Source organism: Panthera tigris, chromosome B1, assembly GCF_018350195.1.
Source record: "Panthera tigris isolate Pti1 chromosome B1, P.tigris_Pti1_mat1.1, whole genome shotgun sequence".
Classification (NCBI taxonomy): Eukaryota; Metazoa; Chordata; class Mammalia; order Carnivora; family Felidae; genus Panthera; species Panthera tigris.
This window is the reverse complement of record NC_056663.1, coordinates 140,611,822-140,633,113: the sequence shown is the minus strand read 5'-3', so window position 1 is coordinate 140,633,113 and position 21,292 is coordinate 140,611,822. Positions and strand designations below refer to the sequence as shown.

Sequence of the window (21,292 nt, the reverse complement as noted above, 5' to 3'; positions counted from 1 at the left end):
TATCAGGTCTAGATGTCACCCTTATGTCCAGTGTTGTATAAAATAAATAATAAGATTTATCTCTCTCCCACACCCAAGATAGAGGTGGAATAGGAATTGGTTAAATACAGCAAAATATCTTTTGTAAAGGGGAAGAATAGGAGAAACATAATTAAAACTATTATAAAAAACTATCCATAAAAAAGATAATGAGGCAACTGGGAGTCTGTCGTGAATATTATTATCCGTATTTTATAGATCATGAAATTAAGATCTATAAACAAGATGAAATTCTTGTTCCATCTTTATAGTTAAGAAGTGGCAGATTATCTTAAGAATCATTTTCAAAAAGATGTCATTAATTGTGAAATTTTGGTCTTCTATCAGGTATTTTTTTAAATAATGATTCCTTTGAAATCAATATATAATAATCTTCAAAGGCTGTGCTTTCCCCAAGCTCATGAGATTATGCACACACTTTGTCCTAATTTATAGACATGGAAACTGTCCTCTTTAAATCCTCTGCTAACTCCCCACTGCCTACTGGATGAAGTCCAAATTCTTTATTCAGAGCCCACACCCTCCCTTTTGCCTCATCTCAAACCCAACCTCCCAACCACATTAAATATCTCATCAACCCCTGAACCCACCAACCCAACCACACCTCCATACCCTTGTAATTCCCTCTGCCCTTCCTACTCTTTCTCTCTTGCAGACCTTGAACTCTTCTGAGCCCCAGCTCAAATACTCTCAAATACTGACCCCTCTGTGACATCTTTGCCGACTCTCCATCCAGTGCTAGAAGATCCTCCTCCCATTCCCTCTTTGTTCCATTTTCTACCATAACACAGTTCATTATATTAAATGCTCTAAGTAGAATCCTATTTTCCACTAGCTGGTGAGCTCCCCAAGGGTAAAGGCATACCTGATTGATCTTGAATCCCCAGAGCTACAGGTTTTACCACATGGTAGGTCCTGAATAAACATCCTTTAAGAGTTTAAGTTTGAGGTAAGGAGACAAAAATATTTGGATAAATGGCAAAGTATGGAACACCATCCAGCATTCTGCGCAATGTGCACTGTAAGAGGTAAGGAGCACTGAGACTATAGCGGTTCAGGGAGGGTTAGGGAGCTGTACAAATCTTCCTGGAGGAGGGTCACAGCTCGTGCTCCATGTTGCAATATGAGTAATGTCTAATTTTTTGAAAGGAGAGGAGAGGAACTATAGAATTAAAGACCTACATCTAGGGCTGTGTTTGGTATATACACAGGGATGGTGAGGAAACAGACCTAAATCATATTTAGGGATGGGAAAAGTAGGACTGTGGGTTTGGGAGGCCATGAAATCCTGCATTCATTTGTTCAACAAATATTTATTGAGCATTTGCTGTGTTTTGCAGAAGGTTCTAGCCACTTGGATACATCAGTGAACAATTTAAAGATCCTTGCACACAGCACTTACAGTAAAGTAAAAAGACATAAAAAGGTCGATAAATAAGTATAGTAGAGCATGTCAGAAGGTGGGGAGTACTATGGAAAAATAAAAGATTTAGAGCAGGGTAAGGGGAATCAGGATGGGGAAGGGGACATTGTAATTTTAATTAAGATCTTCAAAGTAGCCCTCATCGAGAATGTACGCTTGAACAAATACATGAAGGAGATGAGGGAATTCGCTATGCAGATTATCAGGGAAAGAAGTTCCTGGCAGAGTTCCTGAATTGACAGCATTTCTAGCATCTTGGGGAATAGCAAGGAGGCTGGTGTGGCTGGACTGGAGTGAGCAAGGAGAAGGATGATAGGCAGTAAGGTCAAAAATGTAAGGGGATGGGGTAGGGCCACCATGTGGAGCCTTGTAGACCAGTGCATGGATTTTGACTTTTACCCCAGTGCATTGGGAGCCACAGCAGGGTTTGAGCAAAGGGGCAACATGATCTGTCCTGTTTGAAAGCAAGGGTCAGGCATGGTCAGTTCTGCCTAAGCATTTCTATTAGTTATGGGTTACTATTCACACTATACATGTCAATTTTCATGTAATTCAAATATGGTGTATAAAGTCTAAGCTTGGAGGAAGATAGGGATCATGTAGGAAAACTGCAGACACATAGACTGTCAGACAGGAAGGGGCTTAGAAACCAAGCCCTGTAAGTTTGTGTGGCATGTGAAAAGTCATACAGTCATACAGAGGCAATGCCAAGCCAGGTTTAGACTGTCTCACAGTTTGTAGCTTGTGCCATTCCACTACAATGACCCAGGATGTGTCACAAAACTTCTGTTTATTTATTTCTTTGCTATCAGTTTATGAATAAATAGATGAATACACAAGAAATCGTCAAAAAACAAACACAGCAAACACGAGAACTGTCACAGATCGCTCACAGTAGTTAGAATTAAGACTCCTAGCCCTGCACTCTTCATTCAGGGGATGGCAGCCTCCCAAGACTCCTTGAAGAATCTTCCTGAAGTCTCTGGCTGCCTGGCTGTCTTCCAGACAACCTGCCAGGGCTGGGGCTGCTACTCCATGACAAGTGAAGGAAATGAAGTAGGTGAGGGTACAAACGCTCCATGGTCTTGGTGTCATAACCTTCAGAATTCTGTGATCCACCACATATAGGGAAAATGGCAGCCCTCGGTCTCCTGTGGGAAGAGAGATTTTTCTTCAGCTCCACAAAGGGCTGAGCCTCTAGAGTTTGGGAGAGGAACCTGGAAACAGTGCTGCGTTAACGGGGGCGGGAGCATTCTCTGGAGAAGGGTGTCCTTTAACCCTGAGGCATTTGCCACCACTCTGTCAGAGCAGCAGCTGCCGTGTTCACATCTTAATAAGTAGCATCTTTAGCAGTTGAGCATGTGTTGAACAGGGTGTCCGTTAACTAGAAGTGCCAAACAGAAATTGTCAAACAAGTTTCGTGGAAATCTGAAGGAAGTGGCCGGTTCTGTTTCATCTTCACTGGGCCTTTTAGGTTTTTACAAACAATACGCCTTTCTCAGCTTTTCTCAGGAAAAGGACTTGAATAGGATAAAGGAAAATAGCTCCATTTAACACCTCTGGATAATACCCTGATGGTTAAAACAATCCATGATGGATTTCTGAAAATTGTGTTTGCAGGCTCGTAAAGGTTGTGGATGCCGGGCACAAATGCCATCTGAAAAGTCAGTGTGTTTCTGGGTAAGTAAATAATCGATAAAATGTCCCCTCTAACCACAGTCTGCTCTGTGTGTTTCCAGGAAGGACTACTCGGGGGAGTACACCATCCACCTGATTCCATGCACTGTGCAGCCCACACAGCCATGGATTGATCCAGGGGAGAAGCCTTTGGCCTGCACTGCACATGCCCCAGAAAGGTAGGGAAATGCAGGAGATCTTCACTGTTTGTAAATCCACCTCCTCGCTAAAATGTATTTGTATCTGCAAAGTCCGTTCTTGCGGTGCCTTCGCGGTCATTCATGGACATGCAGAGTGGCAAATTGTTGAGTCGCTGGACACGCACATTCCCGGCTCAGGTCAAGCAAGGCCTTCTTGTTGCAGCTTTTGTACTAGAAACAAGTATCCTTTCCATGGCTACATAGTGCCACGGTTTTCAAATTTGTGTGCTTTTTCTTGGTGATTTCACGGTTTATAATGGCTCCCAAGCGTAGTGCTGAAGTGCTATGTGGTGTTTCTAAGTACACGTAGGCTGTGATGTGCCTCGGGGAAAGTCGGATAGGCTTCACTGGGCATAGGTTTGTCAGTTCCACGTTAACAAATGAACAACATATTTAGTAAGGTATTCTAAGCAGAAACATGCATAAAACAGTGTTTGGTATTGGTCGGTCAATCAAAATGTTGTGACCAGAGGCTGCAGGGACTCTACCCTCTATTTCCCCTAAAAGCAGTGATTCAGCATTCACTAATTCAGCGTTCACTGTGACTTTATAGAACATACTTACCACAAATAACAAGAATCAACTATACATCAGCCTGTACTCACCTCAGACCTGAGACTGTCTGCATTGTGCCATGTATTCATTCATTCAACCAGTATTAACTCAGCTTTTATCATGTGCTTGGCTCTGGTCCAGCCTGGAGATTATAGCAGAGGACTAAAAGTAACCTCTGCTCTCAGACAGTGGATAGTCGAGTGCCATTTTCCCAGGAGCAGAGCAAAGTGAGGAGAAAACATTTCTGAGAGATGATGCTGAAGACAGGATCTGACATTATCATAAAGAGAAGATAATGTGGAATGTGACATTCAGATTAAGAAACTGAGAATTGGGCATTGGATTTGGTGATTCAGAAGTCGTTGATGATCTTGACAAAGGGCAGGGTCAGTGGAGTGAGGGGTTAAAGTCTGGTTGGAGTGGGCTTAAGAGATGGCGACGAGAAAGTAGAGACAACAGGGGTAAACTGTGTCTAAGGTGTTTTATTATAAAGGACATCAGCAGAAAGGGACAGTAGCTAGAAACAAAGTCAAAGGAGGTCTTATTTGTGTTTTAGAGTAGAAAATATTTCAGGATATTTGTATTCTGGTGAAAGTAACCCAGTTGGTCTATTAGGTGAAATTCAGTGTTGCAGCAGAACAAGGGAAAATCTGCAGAGCCAAACCCTTGAATAGGGTGGGGATAGGTCCGGGATGAGAGGGGAAGGGCTGACCTTTGCTAAAAGCACAGAATGTTTATTCACAGAGAGAGGAAGGCATGCAGGTGTGTGTGGATATAGGCGAGGGGAAAATTGGTAGAATGGGAGGGCAGGGATGAAAAAGTAGAATCTGATTAAATCCATTTTCTCCATAAAATGAGAAACCAAGCATGGGATGGAAGTGAGGAACACTGAGGTTTGAGAAGAGAGGAGGAAGTGAGGCAGCCATCTTAGAGAGTGGGAAAGTGTGCTGTCTGTACAGATGGCAGCAGATCAGGCTGTGCTGAGAGCCTGTTGAGTGATTGTTAAATTGCCATATTATTGACAATAAGATAAACTGCATATTTATGGTACGTCCAACTGATAAATTTTTACAACACCCATGAAACCATCAGAACTAAGATAGTGAATATATCCATTTCCTTCGAAGTTTCCTCATGCCCCTTGGTCATCCCTCCCACCCCAGCCCAGCCCACCCCTTTGTCCAGGCATCCACTGATCTGCTTTCTGTCACTACAGATTAGTTTGCATTTTCTAGAAATTTATATAAATGGCATCATACAGTATGCATTCTTCTTCTCTGGCTTTTTTCACACAGTGCGATTATTTTCATGCATTCCTGTTGTGTATTATCAGTAGTTTGTTCCTGTAATTGCTGAATTGTAGTCCATGGTGTGGATATACTACAATTTGTTTATCAGCTCATCAGTTGGTGGGCATTGGGGGTGTTTCCAGTTGATGGCTATGATAAATAAAGCTGCTATGAATGTATATACACAGACCTTTACATGGACATATGCTTTCAGTTTTCTTGTGTAAATACTTAGGAATGGAATGGCTGGATCATATGGGGAATATATGCTTAACTTTTTTTGGAATTTTTAAAAAATGTTTATTTTTGAGAGAGAAAGCATAAGTGGGGGAGAGGCAGAGAGCGAGGGAGACACAAATTCTGAAGCAGGCTCCAGGCTCCAAGATGTCAGCACAGAGCCTGATGTGGGGTTTGAACCCACCAACTGTGAGATCATGACCTGAGCCAAAGTCAGCGGCTTAACCGACTGAGCCACCCAGGTGCCCCTGTTTGCTTAACTTTTTAAGAAACTGCCAAACTGTTTTCTGAAGTGTTTGTAATATGTAACATTGTGTGTACATCTCTACCATGAGTGTGTCAGTGTTCCAGTTTCTCAGTATGCTGGGAAAAGTGGTCAGGGAGGTTCTATGTGACTGGAGAATGAATGAACAGGAGTAATAGCAGGGGTGAGCTGGGAAGTTAGGAGGTGGTAGTTAGAGAGTGAGGTGCTGGAAAATGAGATTCTTGGAGGTGGTGCATAGTAGGACCATGAAGCATAGATGGCTGTGGTTGGGGGGGAGAACAAGCTCTTTGAGGTAAAGATATTAAGGAACTGAGGGGTTAAGGCATTAGATGATTCATCCACGTGGATGTTGAAATCATCAAGATTAATGGTAGGAACACCACAGTCAGCTAAATGGGGGAGGGAAAGTGACCAGGAAAATAGTGGTTGGCTGAAATAAGGAAGAACGAGGGCAAATAATCCGGTAAGATATACTGGAGATTTCTATTCATGTATTAAAATTTTTAAATTATGGATATTATCTTATTTATTTATTTATTCATTTATTTAATGTTTATTTATTTTTGAGAGAAAGAGCACAAGTGGGGGAGGGGCACAGAGGAGGTGGGGGACAGAGGACCTGAAGCAGGTTCTGCACTGACAGCGGCAAGGCTGATGGGGGGCTCGAACTCATGAACCGTGAAATCATGACCTGTGTCGAAGTCAGACACTTAACCAACTGAGCTGCCCAGGTGCCCAAATAGGAATATTATTTTAGATAGTCAGAAGACCATATATAGTACACATATAATACCTCAAGAAACAGAATATTACCTAATATGAATTGCAATTACAATAAATGAGTATCTCTTGGGCTGTGCTACTCATGATAAAATGAGTACTAACAACTACCGGTGATATGAAAGATCATGTATGGAGTGCAGACTATGCGGGAGACTCTGTACTAGGCTCTGAAGAGTTAATTCTTACTACAGTGGCCCCCCAGAAAATTGGCACTGTTCTTTCCATTTTATAACCAGTGAAAGTTGGAGTAAAGAAAAAAAAGAAATAGAACATTACCAGTACCTTTTATTTTTTTTTAAGTTTATTTATTTATTTTGAGAGAGAGAGAGAGAGTGCGAGCATGAGTGGGGGAGGGGCAGACAGAAAGCGAGACAGAGGATCTTAAGCAGGTTCTACGCTGTGAGCATGGAGCCCAACATGGGCCTCAAAGCCATGAAACATGAGATCATGGCCTGAGCCAAAACTAATAGTTGGATGCTCAACTGACTGAGCCCCCCAGGTGCCCCACCAGTACCTTTTAAATACCCTTAGTGCCCTTTCCACTTGCTCTCTCTTCCACCTTTTGGCCAAGATAACCACTAGACTGATGTTTGTATTTATCATTCCTTGTTTTGGTTTATGGTTTACCTCCTTTTTACTTCTGCATGGTTTTGCATGTGTTTTTTTGAGTGATATAAAAATGTCATACTGCACAAATTCTCTCTGCAACTTTTCTTTTTTGCTCAGTGAATCATTTCCTGATTCATAAGTATATCAACATTTGTGTTGATTCATGTAGCTGTAGTGTGGTTTTCACTGCCTTAAGGTATTCATTGTGGGAATATTCCACAATTTATTTGACCATTCTATTTGACTTACAATTCCATATTCTATTAGGAGGAATACTCTATTTGTCTCTGAGTGTACATGTGTAAGAAGAGTTTCTCCAGGGTAGGTCCTGGATTTTTTTTTTTTTTTTTTTTTTTTTGTAAGAGGAGAGAGATTTGAAAATGGCAAAAGGGAGCAAAGAAAGCACCAACCCATTTCCATCCGTTGGTGTGTGTGGGTGTGGGAGGACGTAGAGGGAAGAGTGTTGTTGAGTCAGTATTCTAAGTCTTCAGAGTTTGAAATCTTTGCCTTGCATCAGGGAGATCGTTACTTGTGGGGTCCTCGTTATTCCTAGGGTGACTTTCCATAGGGCCTGACCTGGCTTTTGATCACCTCTGTGGCTCCATACGGATGCAGTAGAACCATAACATAACAAATAATCAAGACTGACTCAGGGAATTCAGACCTAATTCAAAAGAATTGTGTCTCACATGATGCCTGTTTTTGTGAGGTCTGTAATACCTTCTAACCTTATAAATCCTCATCATCTTCATCATCTCAAATCCATCATTTGTTCTATTTAATCAGTCAATATTTATTGAATGTCTTAGGTGTCAGGTGACATCAAAGTTGTTGAAGCAGGGTCAGCCCTGGCTTGTGTGGGTTGCCTCCACACTCCAAGCTCCTCCTATACCCTAACCCTCTCAAATCTACCCACTGGAGCACTTTCCATTAAAAGTAAGGAATGGTCAGATGGACTCTCTTGGAAGCATAAAGCATTGAGATTATCAGTCATGCATCATTCTTTAACAAATGTATGTGTCAGAAGCTTGGCTTTCATTGAAGATATGACAATGAGCAGATAGATACGGGCTGTGACGCTAGTGGAACCTGTAATGGGTGAGGTGGACTTTGATCAGATGTACATTTAAAGTCACATTTAAATAAAATATCAAACCATGATAAGTACTTGGAAAGAAAAGTGCACAGTGTGATGAGAACAAATGATAAGGGGTCTGACCAAGCCTGGAAGGGAGGAGAAAGAGCGTGAGCTTCCTAGAGATGGGGTGTTTGAGTTGAGATCTGGAGGATAACTAGGAGTTGATTCGGCAAAGAAAGGCAGACAGAGGAGGAGTATTCCAGCAGAATGTGCAGCAAGATCAAAGTCAGGAAACTTTAAATGCATTATCACTAATCTCAGGTGGACCCTCAGGGCTTCCCAGCAGGAAACAACGGTCCCCTAACCAATGGCTTCACTCTCCCATTCTTCTCAACTACTTTACTCCTTCTCCTGCCCACTCAGATGGCTGTATCTCCCCGGTCCTCACCCTCAGCTGATTATTTTGTGTCCTATTTCATGGAGGAAACAGAAGAAACCAGAAGAGAACTTACCCAAGCTCCTACTGTCCTATCTGCTGACCTCCTGCATCTACACACGCACACCCATCGGAATGCAGGAACAGCCCTGGCTCCTGCTCACAGCCAGCGGCTCCACTTGTGCACTGGAACCCAAATCCTCTCTACTTTATAAAGAGGATCTTATAAAGGAGCAGTTCTCTCTATGAATCATTCCAATTAGCATTGAAAACATAACTTTTCCCATCTCTAAAAAATAAAAGTCCCTTCTTGACTCCGTTTCACCCTCCCCACCCATTTTTCTCCTTCCTTGTACGTTAAGCTGTCCCTTAAAAGTTGCCTAGATTCACAATTTCCGGTTTGTCACTTTCCTTATCTCTGGAGCCTGCTGCAGTGAGGCTTCTGCCCTCATCCCTTAACCCAGCTTGATCTTATCAAGGTCACCAGTGACTGTGTTTTACTAGGACCACGGGTTAAGTCTTATCTTGATTTTTGTGATGGCTTCACAACATTTAACAGTTGTTCAGTCTCCTCCTTGAGACGCTTTCTTCACTCAGCTGGACTGTCGTGCTCTGTAGGTTTTCCTTCTACCCCACTGGCTTTTCCTCACCATCTGCTCTGCTGGTTCCTTCTCTTTTCTATTGTTTTTGAATTTGAGTGTCCTAAGTGTCATGTCTGAACTGTCTCTTCTCTGTTTTCTTTTTTTTTTTTTTCTTTCCAAGATTTTATTTTAATTCAAGCGAGTTAACATATAGTGTAGTATTGGTCTCAGGAGTAGAGTTCAGTGATTCATCACTTACATACAACCGAGTGCTTATCACAAGTGCCTTCCTTAATAACCCTCACCCATTTGGCCCATCCCCCACCTATTTCCCCTTCAGCAACCCTCAGTTTGTTTTCTATAGTTAAGAGTCTCTTAGAGTTTGCCTCTCTCTGTTTTTATCTTATTTTTCCTTCCCTTCCTCTATGTTCATCTATTATTCTTCTTAAATTCCACATATGAGTGAAATCGTATGTTCTCTGGCTTATTTTGCTTAGCATAATACTCTCTAGCTCCATCCACATTGCTGCAAATGGCAAAATTTCATTCTTTTGATGGCTGTGTAATATTCCATCGTGCATATACATCTTCTTTATCCATTGATGAATCAGACATTTGGGCTTTTTCTATAATTTGGCTATTGTTGATAGTGCTGCTAAATACATTGGGGTGCATGTGCCCCTTGAAATCAGTAGTTTTGTATCCTTTGGCTAAATACCTCGTAGTGCAGTTGCTGAGTCATAGGGTAGTTCTATCTTTAACTTTCTGAGGAATCACTATACTCCCCTTCTCGGTTTTCATGTGGTGGTTTCATTCATCATTCATTCTTAAGGTTTTAAATGCAAAGGAGCACCTTCAGCCCAGGGCTTACCTCTCAAATCCAGACTTGTGCATCAGATTGACTACTCAGCATCTCCACCTGGCTCTCTTACAGGCCTCTCAAGTTGAACATGCCTGTTGCTGAATCCCTTATCTTTCTCCACCAAATCTAGTCCTCCCACAGTTTTCCCATCTCAGGTAAGGGTACCTCTAACCTCCTAGTTTTCCGCTCACTGAGGCTTTCCATGACCTCCACGTTTAAAAGTTCCAGCTGAACTTCTTCCTAGCATTCCTTTTCTCTGCCTAGTGTTTCTCTTCATCACTTGCTTCCTTCTAATGTACTATATGTTTTTGAACTTACTTTATTAACTGTCTTCCTATTGGAATGTAATGTCCCCAAGGGCATATATTTTTCTACCTTGTTCACAGATGGATTCCCATTACTAGAAAAATGTCTATCTTATAATAAAAGCACAGTGAATATTTGTTGAACAGTGAGTCCCGAGGCAGTGGAAATTTGGAGTAGAGAACACATCAAGAGACCTAAAGAAAGCCAGTCTGGCTGGAGGAGCCCTTACCTGCCAAAGGCTGAGAAGAAAAGAGCAGTTTTAAAAGACCAAGAAAGAAGGCCAGGGAGGTTAAAGTAAGGAGTGAGGCAAGAGAGTATTGTCTAGAAATGTCTTAAAGAGTGGGACAAAGGATAAATAAGTTTGGATCTAATTGAAAAAGTCAAAGTCTCAGAGTTTGAAGATCTGGGACAGAGAAGTCTAAGCAGAGCACCATGGCAGTGAGTCCTTTAGCAATCAAAGAGCAACCTTGGAGACCTTCAGAATGAAAGCTCCAGGTAAAGCAGAGAGTACAAAAGAGTTCTAAAGATGAATTAGATTATTTCTGCTCAAAAGAGCAGATTAACCTCATAATGACCCAAACTAATAAAGTTCCTCTCCGACACACATCTCTTTATTCAGTGATTATTTAGCACCTGCAACAAAGCTCTGTTCACAAACCTAAGAAGGGTAGGAAGGGAGGGCAGCTCGAAGTTTACAAAGTTGACCCTGCTCTCAAGGAGCTCTTGTTTCTCCCACATTTAGATTCCTGATCCCCATTGCATTCCAGCAGACCAACCGCCCTGTACCAGTTGTGTACTCGCTCAATACTGAATTTCAGCTCTGCAATAATGAGAAGGTATTCCTAATGGATCCCAACACATCTGATATGTCACTGGCAGAAATGGATTATAAAGGGGCCTTCTCAAAAGGTAAGTTGTTTCCTTCACCTACAAAAAGAGACTCTGATCAGCCTTCAGATGCTTTAGGACAGGTCTCTGCTCATTAGCTTCCAGGCAACTCTCCCGTGAAGATTCCCTTGGGCTTGGTTTTAGGGCAGCCAAGGTTTAACCAAGGAACAGACCCACATCCTTCTTTCATGTTGTTTCAAAATAAGATTACATATGTGGTGCTATAATGATTGGCAGGGTGGTAGAATTGTGGAAAACACTGGTCTGAGTGGTAAGAAGACTGGAATTCCCAGCCTGATTCTAACACACTGTCTTGACTTTGGGTAAGTCTCTCTATCTCTCAATTACTCAGAGAAAGTACATAGCATGACCCCTACTACGTACCAGCCTCAAGGTGTAAATGTCTACATCCTCTCCATCATGCTTTCTCTACTGGAAATGATTCCTGTGCTCCCTCCTCACCTCAAATGTGGTTTTCTTGATGTTTCAAAAGGTTGGCTCCTTCTTCTCTTCTCTACTTAAATATGAACCTCCTCAAAGAGGCCTTCCCTGACCACACCTGACAACTGAGCATAGGCTTCCATAGTTTTCACTTTCACGGAACATTATTCATTTTTGATAGTACTTCTCACAATTTTTAATATTCTATAATACATATCACATATTTCTTTACTTATTTGTTGCCTATTTCTTCCACTAGACTTTGAGTTCCATGATAATAGAGGTTGTGATCAAATATCAAATGTGCACACCATACCATCAGTGCCTAGGTGCTCAATAAACATTGATTGATTGAATAAAAGAATTAGTCAATTATCTGCCTTTCTTCTCTCAATTACCCCTTCTGCCTTTTTCTTACTTTTAATCTTCTCCTCATATCTGAGTTTTTTCTCTCACCCTATAAACACACTCAAGTTCTGCCTGTAAGAGAGAAAAAAGCATCCCTCAACCCTAACTCCCCTTCAAAGTTAAGGCTGTTTTCTCCTTTTCTTTTCTCTGAGAAACTTCTTCAAAGAGTGAACACTCACTGTCTCTATGGCCCTTCTTCTCTGTCCATCTGTTGCAAGCTGGGTTTGTCCTACCACAGCTCAGACATCTCTTTTGTCAATGACACCAAATTAGTGGGTTTTCACACTTTTCCCTGTTGGGTTTCCTTTGCACCACCCTCACCTGACATCATCTTGCTTCTCTGACCACTTCTCACTCTCCCACCCTGGGTCTTCATCCTCTGCCATATCCATGTTGCTGTCCCCACATCCCATGCTTGGTTCCTTCTGGCATCATTCCAGTGCTACCTCTGACCATCCCTATGGCTGGGCCCATCGCTTTGCTCTGAACTTCCTATCTACTACTTCACAGCCATTCCTTAAGAGTTGACCTTATCCCTGATCTCTCCTGAACTTCATTTCCACATTTCCACATGGGGCTCTGGGACTACCAAAGTGCTTCAAAAGAATGTCTTTCAGATGCCTGGAAGTGTCTAGAACTGGACTTATCTTCCTCCAGACATATTCCTGCCACATCCACTGCCACAGTGATTGCATCATACTCCAGGTGCCCAGGGCCAAAACCTCAGGATTGTCCTCCTGTCTATCATTAAGATCAGTGGAATCTGACTCCAAGACATTTCTTGAGTTTATCCTCTTGATTCACAGCTATATTATAGATACCTATCTCTCACAGAGCCCCCTTCCCAATCTCTGTGACTCTAGGCCCTTTGTCTTTCCTCCATTCTCCACGTTTCTGAAGCCCCAGTGTGTTGATATTACACCCATGCTTAAAATCTTTCAGTGTTCCCTATTTCTTACACACCAAAGTCCAGCCTCCCCAGCATCCTTAGCCTATCATCCCAGGAGTGTCTCCTGCTAGAGCCTGTGAACAGCCTCCTCTCTAGTCACACTGACCTACTCAGTGCCACATAGCAAATGCTCTGGACAAGCATTTGGAGTCAGACTGATTTGTGCTCAATTTCTTATCCCCCCCCCCCCCCACCCCGTCACAGATACAAAATCTTGGACACAGTATTTAAAATGTGGATAATAACTGGACCTATTTCTTGGGCTCTTGGGAGGAATAAATAAGATAGTATAGATAAAGAATGTGGTGCCATAGCAGGCACTAAGGAGACAGGAACTTTACTAGGACTCATGCCCTTCCAGCATTCAGTATTTTGTGCACGGACTTTCTTTTGCCTCAAACGCTCTCCCCAGTCTCCTACTTCAAATGTGCTGTCTGGCTAATGCCTACTCATGTTTTAGGATACTCATGTTTGTTTCCTCTTTAAATCTTTCTACACCTCTCCCCAGGCAGATTTCTGTGCTCGGCTATATGCTCACGTAACATTATGTTCCTTCCTTTATTGTGGTTCATAACAGTACAGTATTGTGGTGGCTAATAATGTGGGTTTTAGAACCAAAATACCTTCACTTTGAATCCTACCATCACCACTTACTAGCTTTGTGACCTTCAGCAAGTCCCTTAACCACTCAGTGCTGCAACTTTCTCATCTCTAAAGTTGTGAGCACTACGTGAGTTCTCATATGGGAAGAACTTAGTACAAGACCTAGCAAATCGTATGAGTCTGATAAATGTTAGCTACTTTTAGCAATTGGTTAGGGTTTATTTCTGTCCTCTCACCTGTATCTCATTCACCTTTGTTTCCCCTGTGCTTAACAGTCCTTGATACACTTTACATGCTTACTTAATGTTTGTTGAATGAAAGAAGCTGTAAATGAATGAATATTTCAGGGGCACTTGGAAACATAGAGCTCTTCATAGAGATGTACTTTTGACTCTGAGGGAGTGTGTTAAATCCTTTCTACCCTTGGCATTTCTTTCTCTTTACTCTTGAAGTCTGACCTAATTAATGTCTCTCAAATATTTCCAGGGCAAATCCTTTATGGCCGAGTACTTTGGAATCCAGAACAAAACCTTAATTCTGCTTACAAACTCCAGCTGGAAAAAGTCTATCTTTGTACCGGCAAGGATGGCTATGTGCCTTTCTTCGATCCCACGGGGACAATCTATAATGAGGGGCCGCAGTATGGATGCATTCAGCCCAACAAACACCTAAAACACAGATTTCTGCTGCTGGTATGCTAACTATTTGTGTTCAACAGCTGACACTCAAGTTGATTTCCTCAGCTATGAATTCTGCCTAAGCAGATAGAACCCCACTCTCGATGGTATTCTCTCTATACATATTATTGTTGTTTCTCTCTGATCAGCTAAATGCTAGTACATATTACCAAATGTGATGGTTATGGTGGGTAACAAGACAGGCTGTTATTAATGTCACAAGAAAAGGAAAGTCAAGGCCAGTGTTTCTCAAAGTACAGACCAGAGACTTCTGAATATCCCTGATTCTCTTTCAGGGAATCCACAAGGTCAAAACTACTTTCATAATATGATGATGGCTGCTTTTCTTCACACTAATTCCCTCATAAATATAGAGAGTATGGAAGGTTTATTGATATGGTTTCAAATTCCACATTATAACTAATCTTTTAAAAATACTAATTACCGAGTTTGATTTACTATCAAAACAGAATATCCACAATTATCTGAAAAAGCTGTGAAAATATTCCTCCCTTTTCCAACTACATATCTGTGTGAGGCCAAATTTTCTTCATATACTTCAGCCAAAATAACATATTACATCTGATTCAATATAGAAGAAGTTTTGAGAATCTAGTTCTTTTCCAGAGATTTGCGAAAATGTAAAACAATGCCAGGTCTCTTTTGAGGAGATGGTGGTGACTATAGGTATTTTCCCTAAAAAAAATGTTATTTATGTTAACATGCAATGGGTTTTTCATTGCCACTTTAAAATGAATTAGTAAGTATTTTCTAATTTTTCAGTGTTAATTTTAATAGAGTAAACATCGATAGATACAAACCATGTGAACAAAAGACTTTAGTGTCCTTGGTTTGTTTGTTTGTTTTAAGTTTATTTATCTATTTTTGAGAAAGGGGGAGAGAGCAAGAGGGAGAGAGCAAGAGTACGTAAGTGGGAGAAGAGCCAAGAAAGAGGAGATAGAGAGAATTCCAAGCAGGCTCCTTGCCACCAGTACAGAACCTGTTGCAGGACTCGAACTCATGAAACACAAGATCATGACCTGAGCCAAAATCAAGAGTCAGACACTCACCCAACTGAGTTGCTCAGGTACCCATTGGCATCCTTGAGTTTTAAGTGTGTGAGGGGTCCTGAGACCAAATGGTTTAAGAATTATTTGTTTAGATTATCCCACTCTTTGAGCTTTGAGATCTGAGTAGCCACCAAGTGTCCTTCCTTGAAGAGGGCAGTGATTGACTTAAGGAAAGGGCTTCTGTAGCACATGCCCTCCTGACCCAACCCAAGGCAGGAGTGGAGAGTACTTTTCTCCTCCCAGTGACTGCCACCTGCCAGTTCAGTGATTCTATCTTTTTATCTTTTTAAACCTTGCGTTTCTTTTTTCTGAAATTCTAGGACCGCAATCAGCCCGAGGTCACTGATAAGTACTTCCATGATGTGCCCTTTGAGGCCCACTTTGCTTCCGAGTTGCCTGATTTCCATGTGGTCAGTAGCATGCCGGGTGTGGATGGATTTACTCTGAAAGTGGATGCACTCTATAAGGTGAGTGTGCTGAGAAACGTAGAAGTATAGGACCAAGGCCACTGTAAAAGTTGTGAAAAGGAAGATGCTATTATCTCTGGACTGTTAGTCTCTTTATAGTGTTCTTGCTGGTGGGTCTTTTTTATTGGTGTTAAGCTTATCATTCACCCCAAACCTATCCCAATAGACCTATTTTCACCACCTATCCCAATAGACCGCAGCAATAATCAAATCCTTTAATTTGCATGTTGTCACTTGTCAGTGTATGCGTCAGGGGTGCATATGGTACTCCAGTTTTTCCTAAATTCTTTTCTATCACCTTTTTGGCTGTATGCCACACCAGCTGATCTTCACAGGCATGTGGAAAGTGTTTAACAAAATTATACATACAGTACAGCAATTTAGAATGGCAAGAAGTACTAGTATTTGATAAGCAAAAATACTCTCAATCCCAGTAATAAACATGAACTTCACAAGATAAAATTCCACTTTTTCCTATCTCTAAATAGTAGTAATCTATGATCTTGGATTTCAGAACTATTGCCACTCTTTAGAAGTTAGTTCAAAACCATGGAGGCTTTCAATGGCAGCAGATGATATGGCAGTAAAATACACGGTAGTTTAACCATTCAGGGGATGATCCAGGAAGTGTTCAGATTTAGGAAATTTTTGTCATGTATCTGCATATTTTGCACAGAGTAGGTGTTTAGCAGATATTTGTTGAACGACTCTATCTTAATTAAAGTTCATCAATAAATAGTAAGTTAGCATAACAAGCTATTGAAGTTCACTGGGAATGAATATGGCTCTTAATACTATTACTTCACTGCAATCAGTAAAGACTAGCAAATCGTTAAGTATTTAGCTAAAAAGGCCATAGAAAATAAATGCCTAGGGCTGTTCCATACACAGGGAAACAGAAGGGAATGTGAATAGCTGGCCCACGATCACCCTAAATTGGAAACAAAATGGAACCTGTAATATGTGGTTCAATTCTTGATTAGTAGACACCAATCATTGCTAATGCTTTTCTTGAAACCATTTATCAAGGCTTGTGACGGCAATTGTCTTTCCATATCCTTTCTTTTTTTTAATTTTGTTTATTTATTTGTTTGTTTATTTATTTATTGGGAGAGAGAGCACACATGAGTTGGGGAGGGGCAGAGAGAGACAGAATCCCAAGCAGGCTCTGCACCATCAGTGCAAACCCCATTGAGGGGCTCAAACTCACAAACCATGAGATCATGACTTGAGCCGAAACCCAAAGTTGGATGTTTAAGGGGCTGAGCCACCCAGGCGCCCCTTTCCATTTTCTTTGTGAAGAAGTGGTCTGTGGGCAGCAGTGACATGTTCAGTTTGTGTCTCTGTTTCCCTCCTCCTGCAGGTGGAAGCAGGACACCAGTGGTATCTCCAGGTGATCTACATCATTGGCCCTGATACTATGGCAGGACCCCGGGTCCAGCGCTCTCTCACAGCCCCTCTGAGGCGCAACCGGAGGGACCTGGTGGACCCTAGTGGCCGTCTGACCCTTGACGATTCCCTCATCTATGACAATGAAGGGGATCAAGTCAAGAATGGCACCAACATGAAGTCCCTGAATCTTGAGATGCATGAGCCGATTATAGCTGCTTCTCTTTCCCAAACTGGGGCATCTATCGGCAGTGCCCTGGCCGCTATCATGCTTCTACTTCTGGTGTTTCTAGTGGCTTGTTTCATCACCAGGAAATGCCAGAAGCAGAGAAAGAAACTGCCCACAGAGGACATTTTGGAGGAATACCCTCTGAACACCAAAGTGGATGTGTCTAAGAGGAGCTCAGACAGGGTGGAGAAGAATGTGAACAGACACTACTGCACCGTGCGGAATGTCAACCTACTGAGTGAAACTGAGGGGGCTTATGCACTCAAAGGTGCTAAAGTAAAAAAATTGAATCTGGAAGTCAGAGTTCACAACAATTTGCAAGATGGAACAGAAGTGTAATGGGGGAGACCAATGTGTATTTTTTTTTCTAAAATCATTTTTATAAAATGGGGGAGGGGGGAGGGGAAATACTGGTATTTTTATAATCTTGCAGATTAAAAAGGGAAAACTATAGCTTTGAGTGGCGGGAGGCATACATCACATGCATCAACTCACAACTGAGCTACCTCATTAAACAAAGAACCACGAGACCCCAGAGTTTTGGAGCAGCCTTCTTTTGGTGGATCCCTTTAATAATGTCAGCGGCTACAGACTGCTTCTTCCGTAAGGCTGGTCTTAGAAAGCAAGTATCTCCATATGGGGCAGGGTGTAGACTATTCACCTAGCTGATGGAATTCAGCAGACTGGGAAATGTATGGTGGCAGATCTCCAGAGGGGCAGGGAGCAGGATGTTCAGGGCCATTGGTTTCCTCCCCCACCTCCAGCTTTCTTCTACTTGGGCTTTTCCTGGGCCTGTGGACAGCAGAGTTTGGATTGCTGACAGTCAGATTCCATTCAAAATTCTGCTAATCAGCACAACCTATATATTTGCTCATTGCATCTGCTTGACAGCTTGCACTCCATGGCCTCTAACTGTCCTTTGCAAGTTCAGAGCCTTTTCATCTGGGGGTTGCAAGGTTCTCTAGACAAGAGCTCTTTTCCGCAACTTGCGGGGAGAAACCTGAGGACTTCCCCTTCCCCACCCTCCCCCCCAACCTGTTAGATATCTGGCACAGCAGAACCCCCCAGAAGGGCAGACTGAAACCCTGGGGGAAGAGGGAGACTGACAAACACCTGAAACATATTAGTGATGGACTGTACCGAGGCCCAGGGGTGCATCCCTGTGCCCACCTGTTTTACACTGCACCAAGGACATGTGAAGACATCCTGCCTGACAAAGAACGCTGCAAAACAAGATAAAAAACAAGGGGTTCCTTTTGGTAGCTCAGGCATTTATTTTACCATATCAGCACATGACAAAGCCATAAACACATGGCTTTAAAATGATTTAGTGTTCAAATAGCAGCTTAATGACTTTGTATGAAGTGTGCACATGGCTTGCTTTTGTGTTTCTTGTTCGTTTTTGCCTTACTGGCAAAAACATAAGCATGCATGTCATGTTGTTTTGAAATGAAGGCACAGTTTCATTACTGAGGAGGAAAAGACATGTTCTCTTCCTGATGCATGGCACACCATAATCACTGAGCAAATAATAGAGCATTCATGTTGTGTAATATTTGTATTAGAATGACCCAAGCCCTTTGAGGACATTCCAAACTGCAAACGCTTTGGTTCTAAAAGGTAGAAAGACCGAGCCATGAAAGGTTTTAAGCATCTCTACCAGACTCCAAGCTCTTGAGTAAAGGACCTTGTAACCTGTGCCTTTGGTTCTTCAGCAGTGCCTTGCACAAAACAAGCACTCCAGAAATATCTGTTGCTAAACAAATGAATGGTGTCATGGGTGAATGGTAGAGGAATAAATTCGGGAAGGAGGGTGAGAGATGATGGTGGCAATTTCACAAGGGAAGGTATAGAAAAAAAAAACCCAAAACTGTCTTTTCTGCTTGGAAAAGTAAATCTTTGTGATTGTAAAGTAATCTCATTGGGACAAAGAAGCACCACTTGACATAGGCATGAATCTAGCAGTGGTCTTAAGGAGGATTGAATAGAAAAATCATAATAATGTATTAGCGGAAGATGAAACTGAATCAGCCTCCAGAGCAGAGCAGGCTTTTAGAGGAAAGTCTGACTTAGCTTTCTGAAGTGAGTGAAGTTTTCAGGAGAGGATGGATTGAGGTGAGCCCAGAGCCTAAACCTCCTGACTGGTCACGTGCTAGTTGAGACCAGCTTGGGCAGTTTGGGGCAGAACTTCTGTATCAGCCTTGTGAACATCCAGAGTTGGCGTCTCATGGCTGGAGGGCTCATCAGCCAGGGTGGAATCGTCTCCAGAGCAACCTAGACGGTGAATGCTAATTCTGCAAGGACAGGAAGCCTACCGTTTGTGGAACAACTTTTGACTTGGCCTGTTATTTATCGTTCCTAGTTGCCAGAATGCTTACACATGAAAGCAGCACCGTTTCATTTGCTCAAATATTCTTCTTGCACATCCCTTCCACTATTGCTAAGTAGGACACACGCATGGGAAGAATGCAGACGTGTGGCAGTGCGAAGCTAACGTGGGAAAAAATGGGGACTGAGACCTCCAAGTGCTCTGAGCCTCCATGTTTGTGGTCTGGAGTGATCAGGACAACATCCTGTGAGGACCTTGTGATGGTGAACTCCCTGTGTGAGAGGAAAGCCTTGGACCATTCCTGCCTCCCTTTCTTCCTGCACTTTCCCCCACTACAGCCCCTTTTTCCGAATGCTGATACTTCTCTAGTGGATGTACACTTATTAAATAGAAAGTGTTAAGAGATGTGAAGCTGGGATTTCCTCCTTTGATACAGCTTTTCCTTTTGTTTATGTTTTATATTTCACAATAGGAATCAGATAATTTGGTGACTGATGTGGGATTATATTTCCGTCCAAACCCTCTTTTCGATTTCTCTTACTCGCTCACTAATGTGTGTGTTTTACTAATCCTTTATACCATGCCTTTAGGCGAGAAGGAACAAAAAACCCTCAGGGGTGGCTCTTTGCTCTCTCATGCTGGCTGTGAAGGCTGAAAGAAAGAAGAGTCGGCACCTTTTTTCTGTCCTTTTATCGACCCCGGAGGTCCTGGAGCCTCCTGCGGACTCCTATTCTTGGGTGTGGAAGTGGTGTTGCAATATCATGGTCACATGATATTCAGTCTCAGTGTCATGTAGCTGTTCATTATTCTTGGATACGACACACATGCTCAGACTGAGTGAAACATTTGTGGTGCTGTCAACCTGATTTCTTGACTCAAATGATTTTTGTATTTCTAATACCAACTTGTGTGTTATGAATTTCTGATTTCTCCAGTAGCATATGCCACTATAGAAATTTGTATTAATAAATGACAGTCTGGTTGCATTGTTTTTGCCATGGTCTTTTTAGATTATTCATCTCATTAGCATAAGACATCGCTTTTGAGATGGCAAAATCATCCCAAAGTTTGAGGCAAAGTTTTCTGGAGAACACCTGCCTGAAGGGGTTGAATCTGAGACACATATTAACCGTGCTAAGAGCAAGATGAAGAATAAACTACACAGTCCAGATCATCATAGCTCATCTTGTGCCATCAGTTGAAACCTCAGTACCAAAAGGAATAATTAAACTCTCCAAGTGCTAGACAATAAGATGATTATTTACACAGAACTTATTACCCTCAAACCCTCTTAGGATACTTGATAGAGTGTGAAAGTGGCTGTGTCCTTTTATGCACGCCCCAAATTTGTTAAGTGTCCCTAACTCACCCTGGAGATGACCAAGGCTCAAATAAATTGATCGGCATGGGAAGGGAAAATGGCAGAGTCAGAAACCAAGGGAGCCCAGACAGTCTGGGCTTCCTACAAGCCTGTGCATTTGTATGCCTATCCCCTCTGGGAA

At 42.2% G+C, this 21,292-nt stretch overlaps 1 protein-coding gene across 1 annotated transcript in view; it reads left to right on the top strand.

The window, feature by feature from the left end:
• FRAS1 (Fraser extracellular matrix complex subunit 1) overlaps positions 1-20,764 on the top strand; it is a 422,079-nt gene extending 401,315 nt beyond the window's left edge. The window contains exons 70-74 of the mRNA XM_042984325.1: positions 3,202-3,318; positions 11,083-11,249; positions 14,116-14,321; positions 15,697-15,843; positions 17,207-20,764. Coding sequence (XP_042840259.1) covers positions 3,202-3,318; positions 11,083-11,249; positions 14,116-14,321; positions 15,697-15,843; positions 17,207-17,800 — 1,231 coding nt within the window. The 3' untranslated portion in view covers positions 17,801-20,764. The remainder of the gene's footprint in view (positions 1-3,201; positions 3,319-11,082; positions 11,250-14,115; positions 14,322-15,696; positions 15,844-17,206) is intronic.
• The last annotated feature ends 528 nt before the right edge of the window (positions 20,765-21,292 follow it).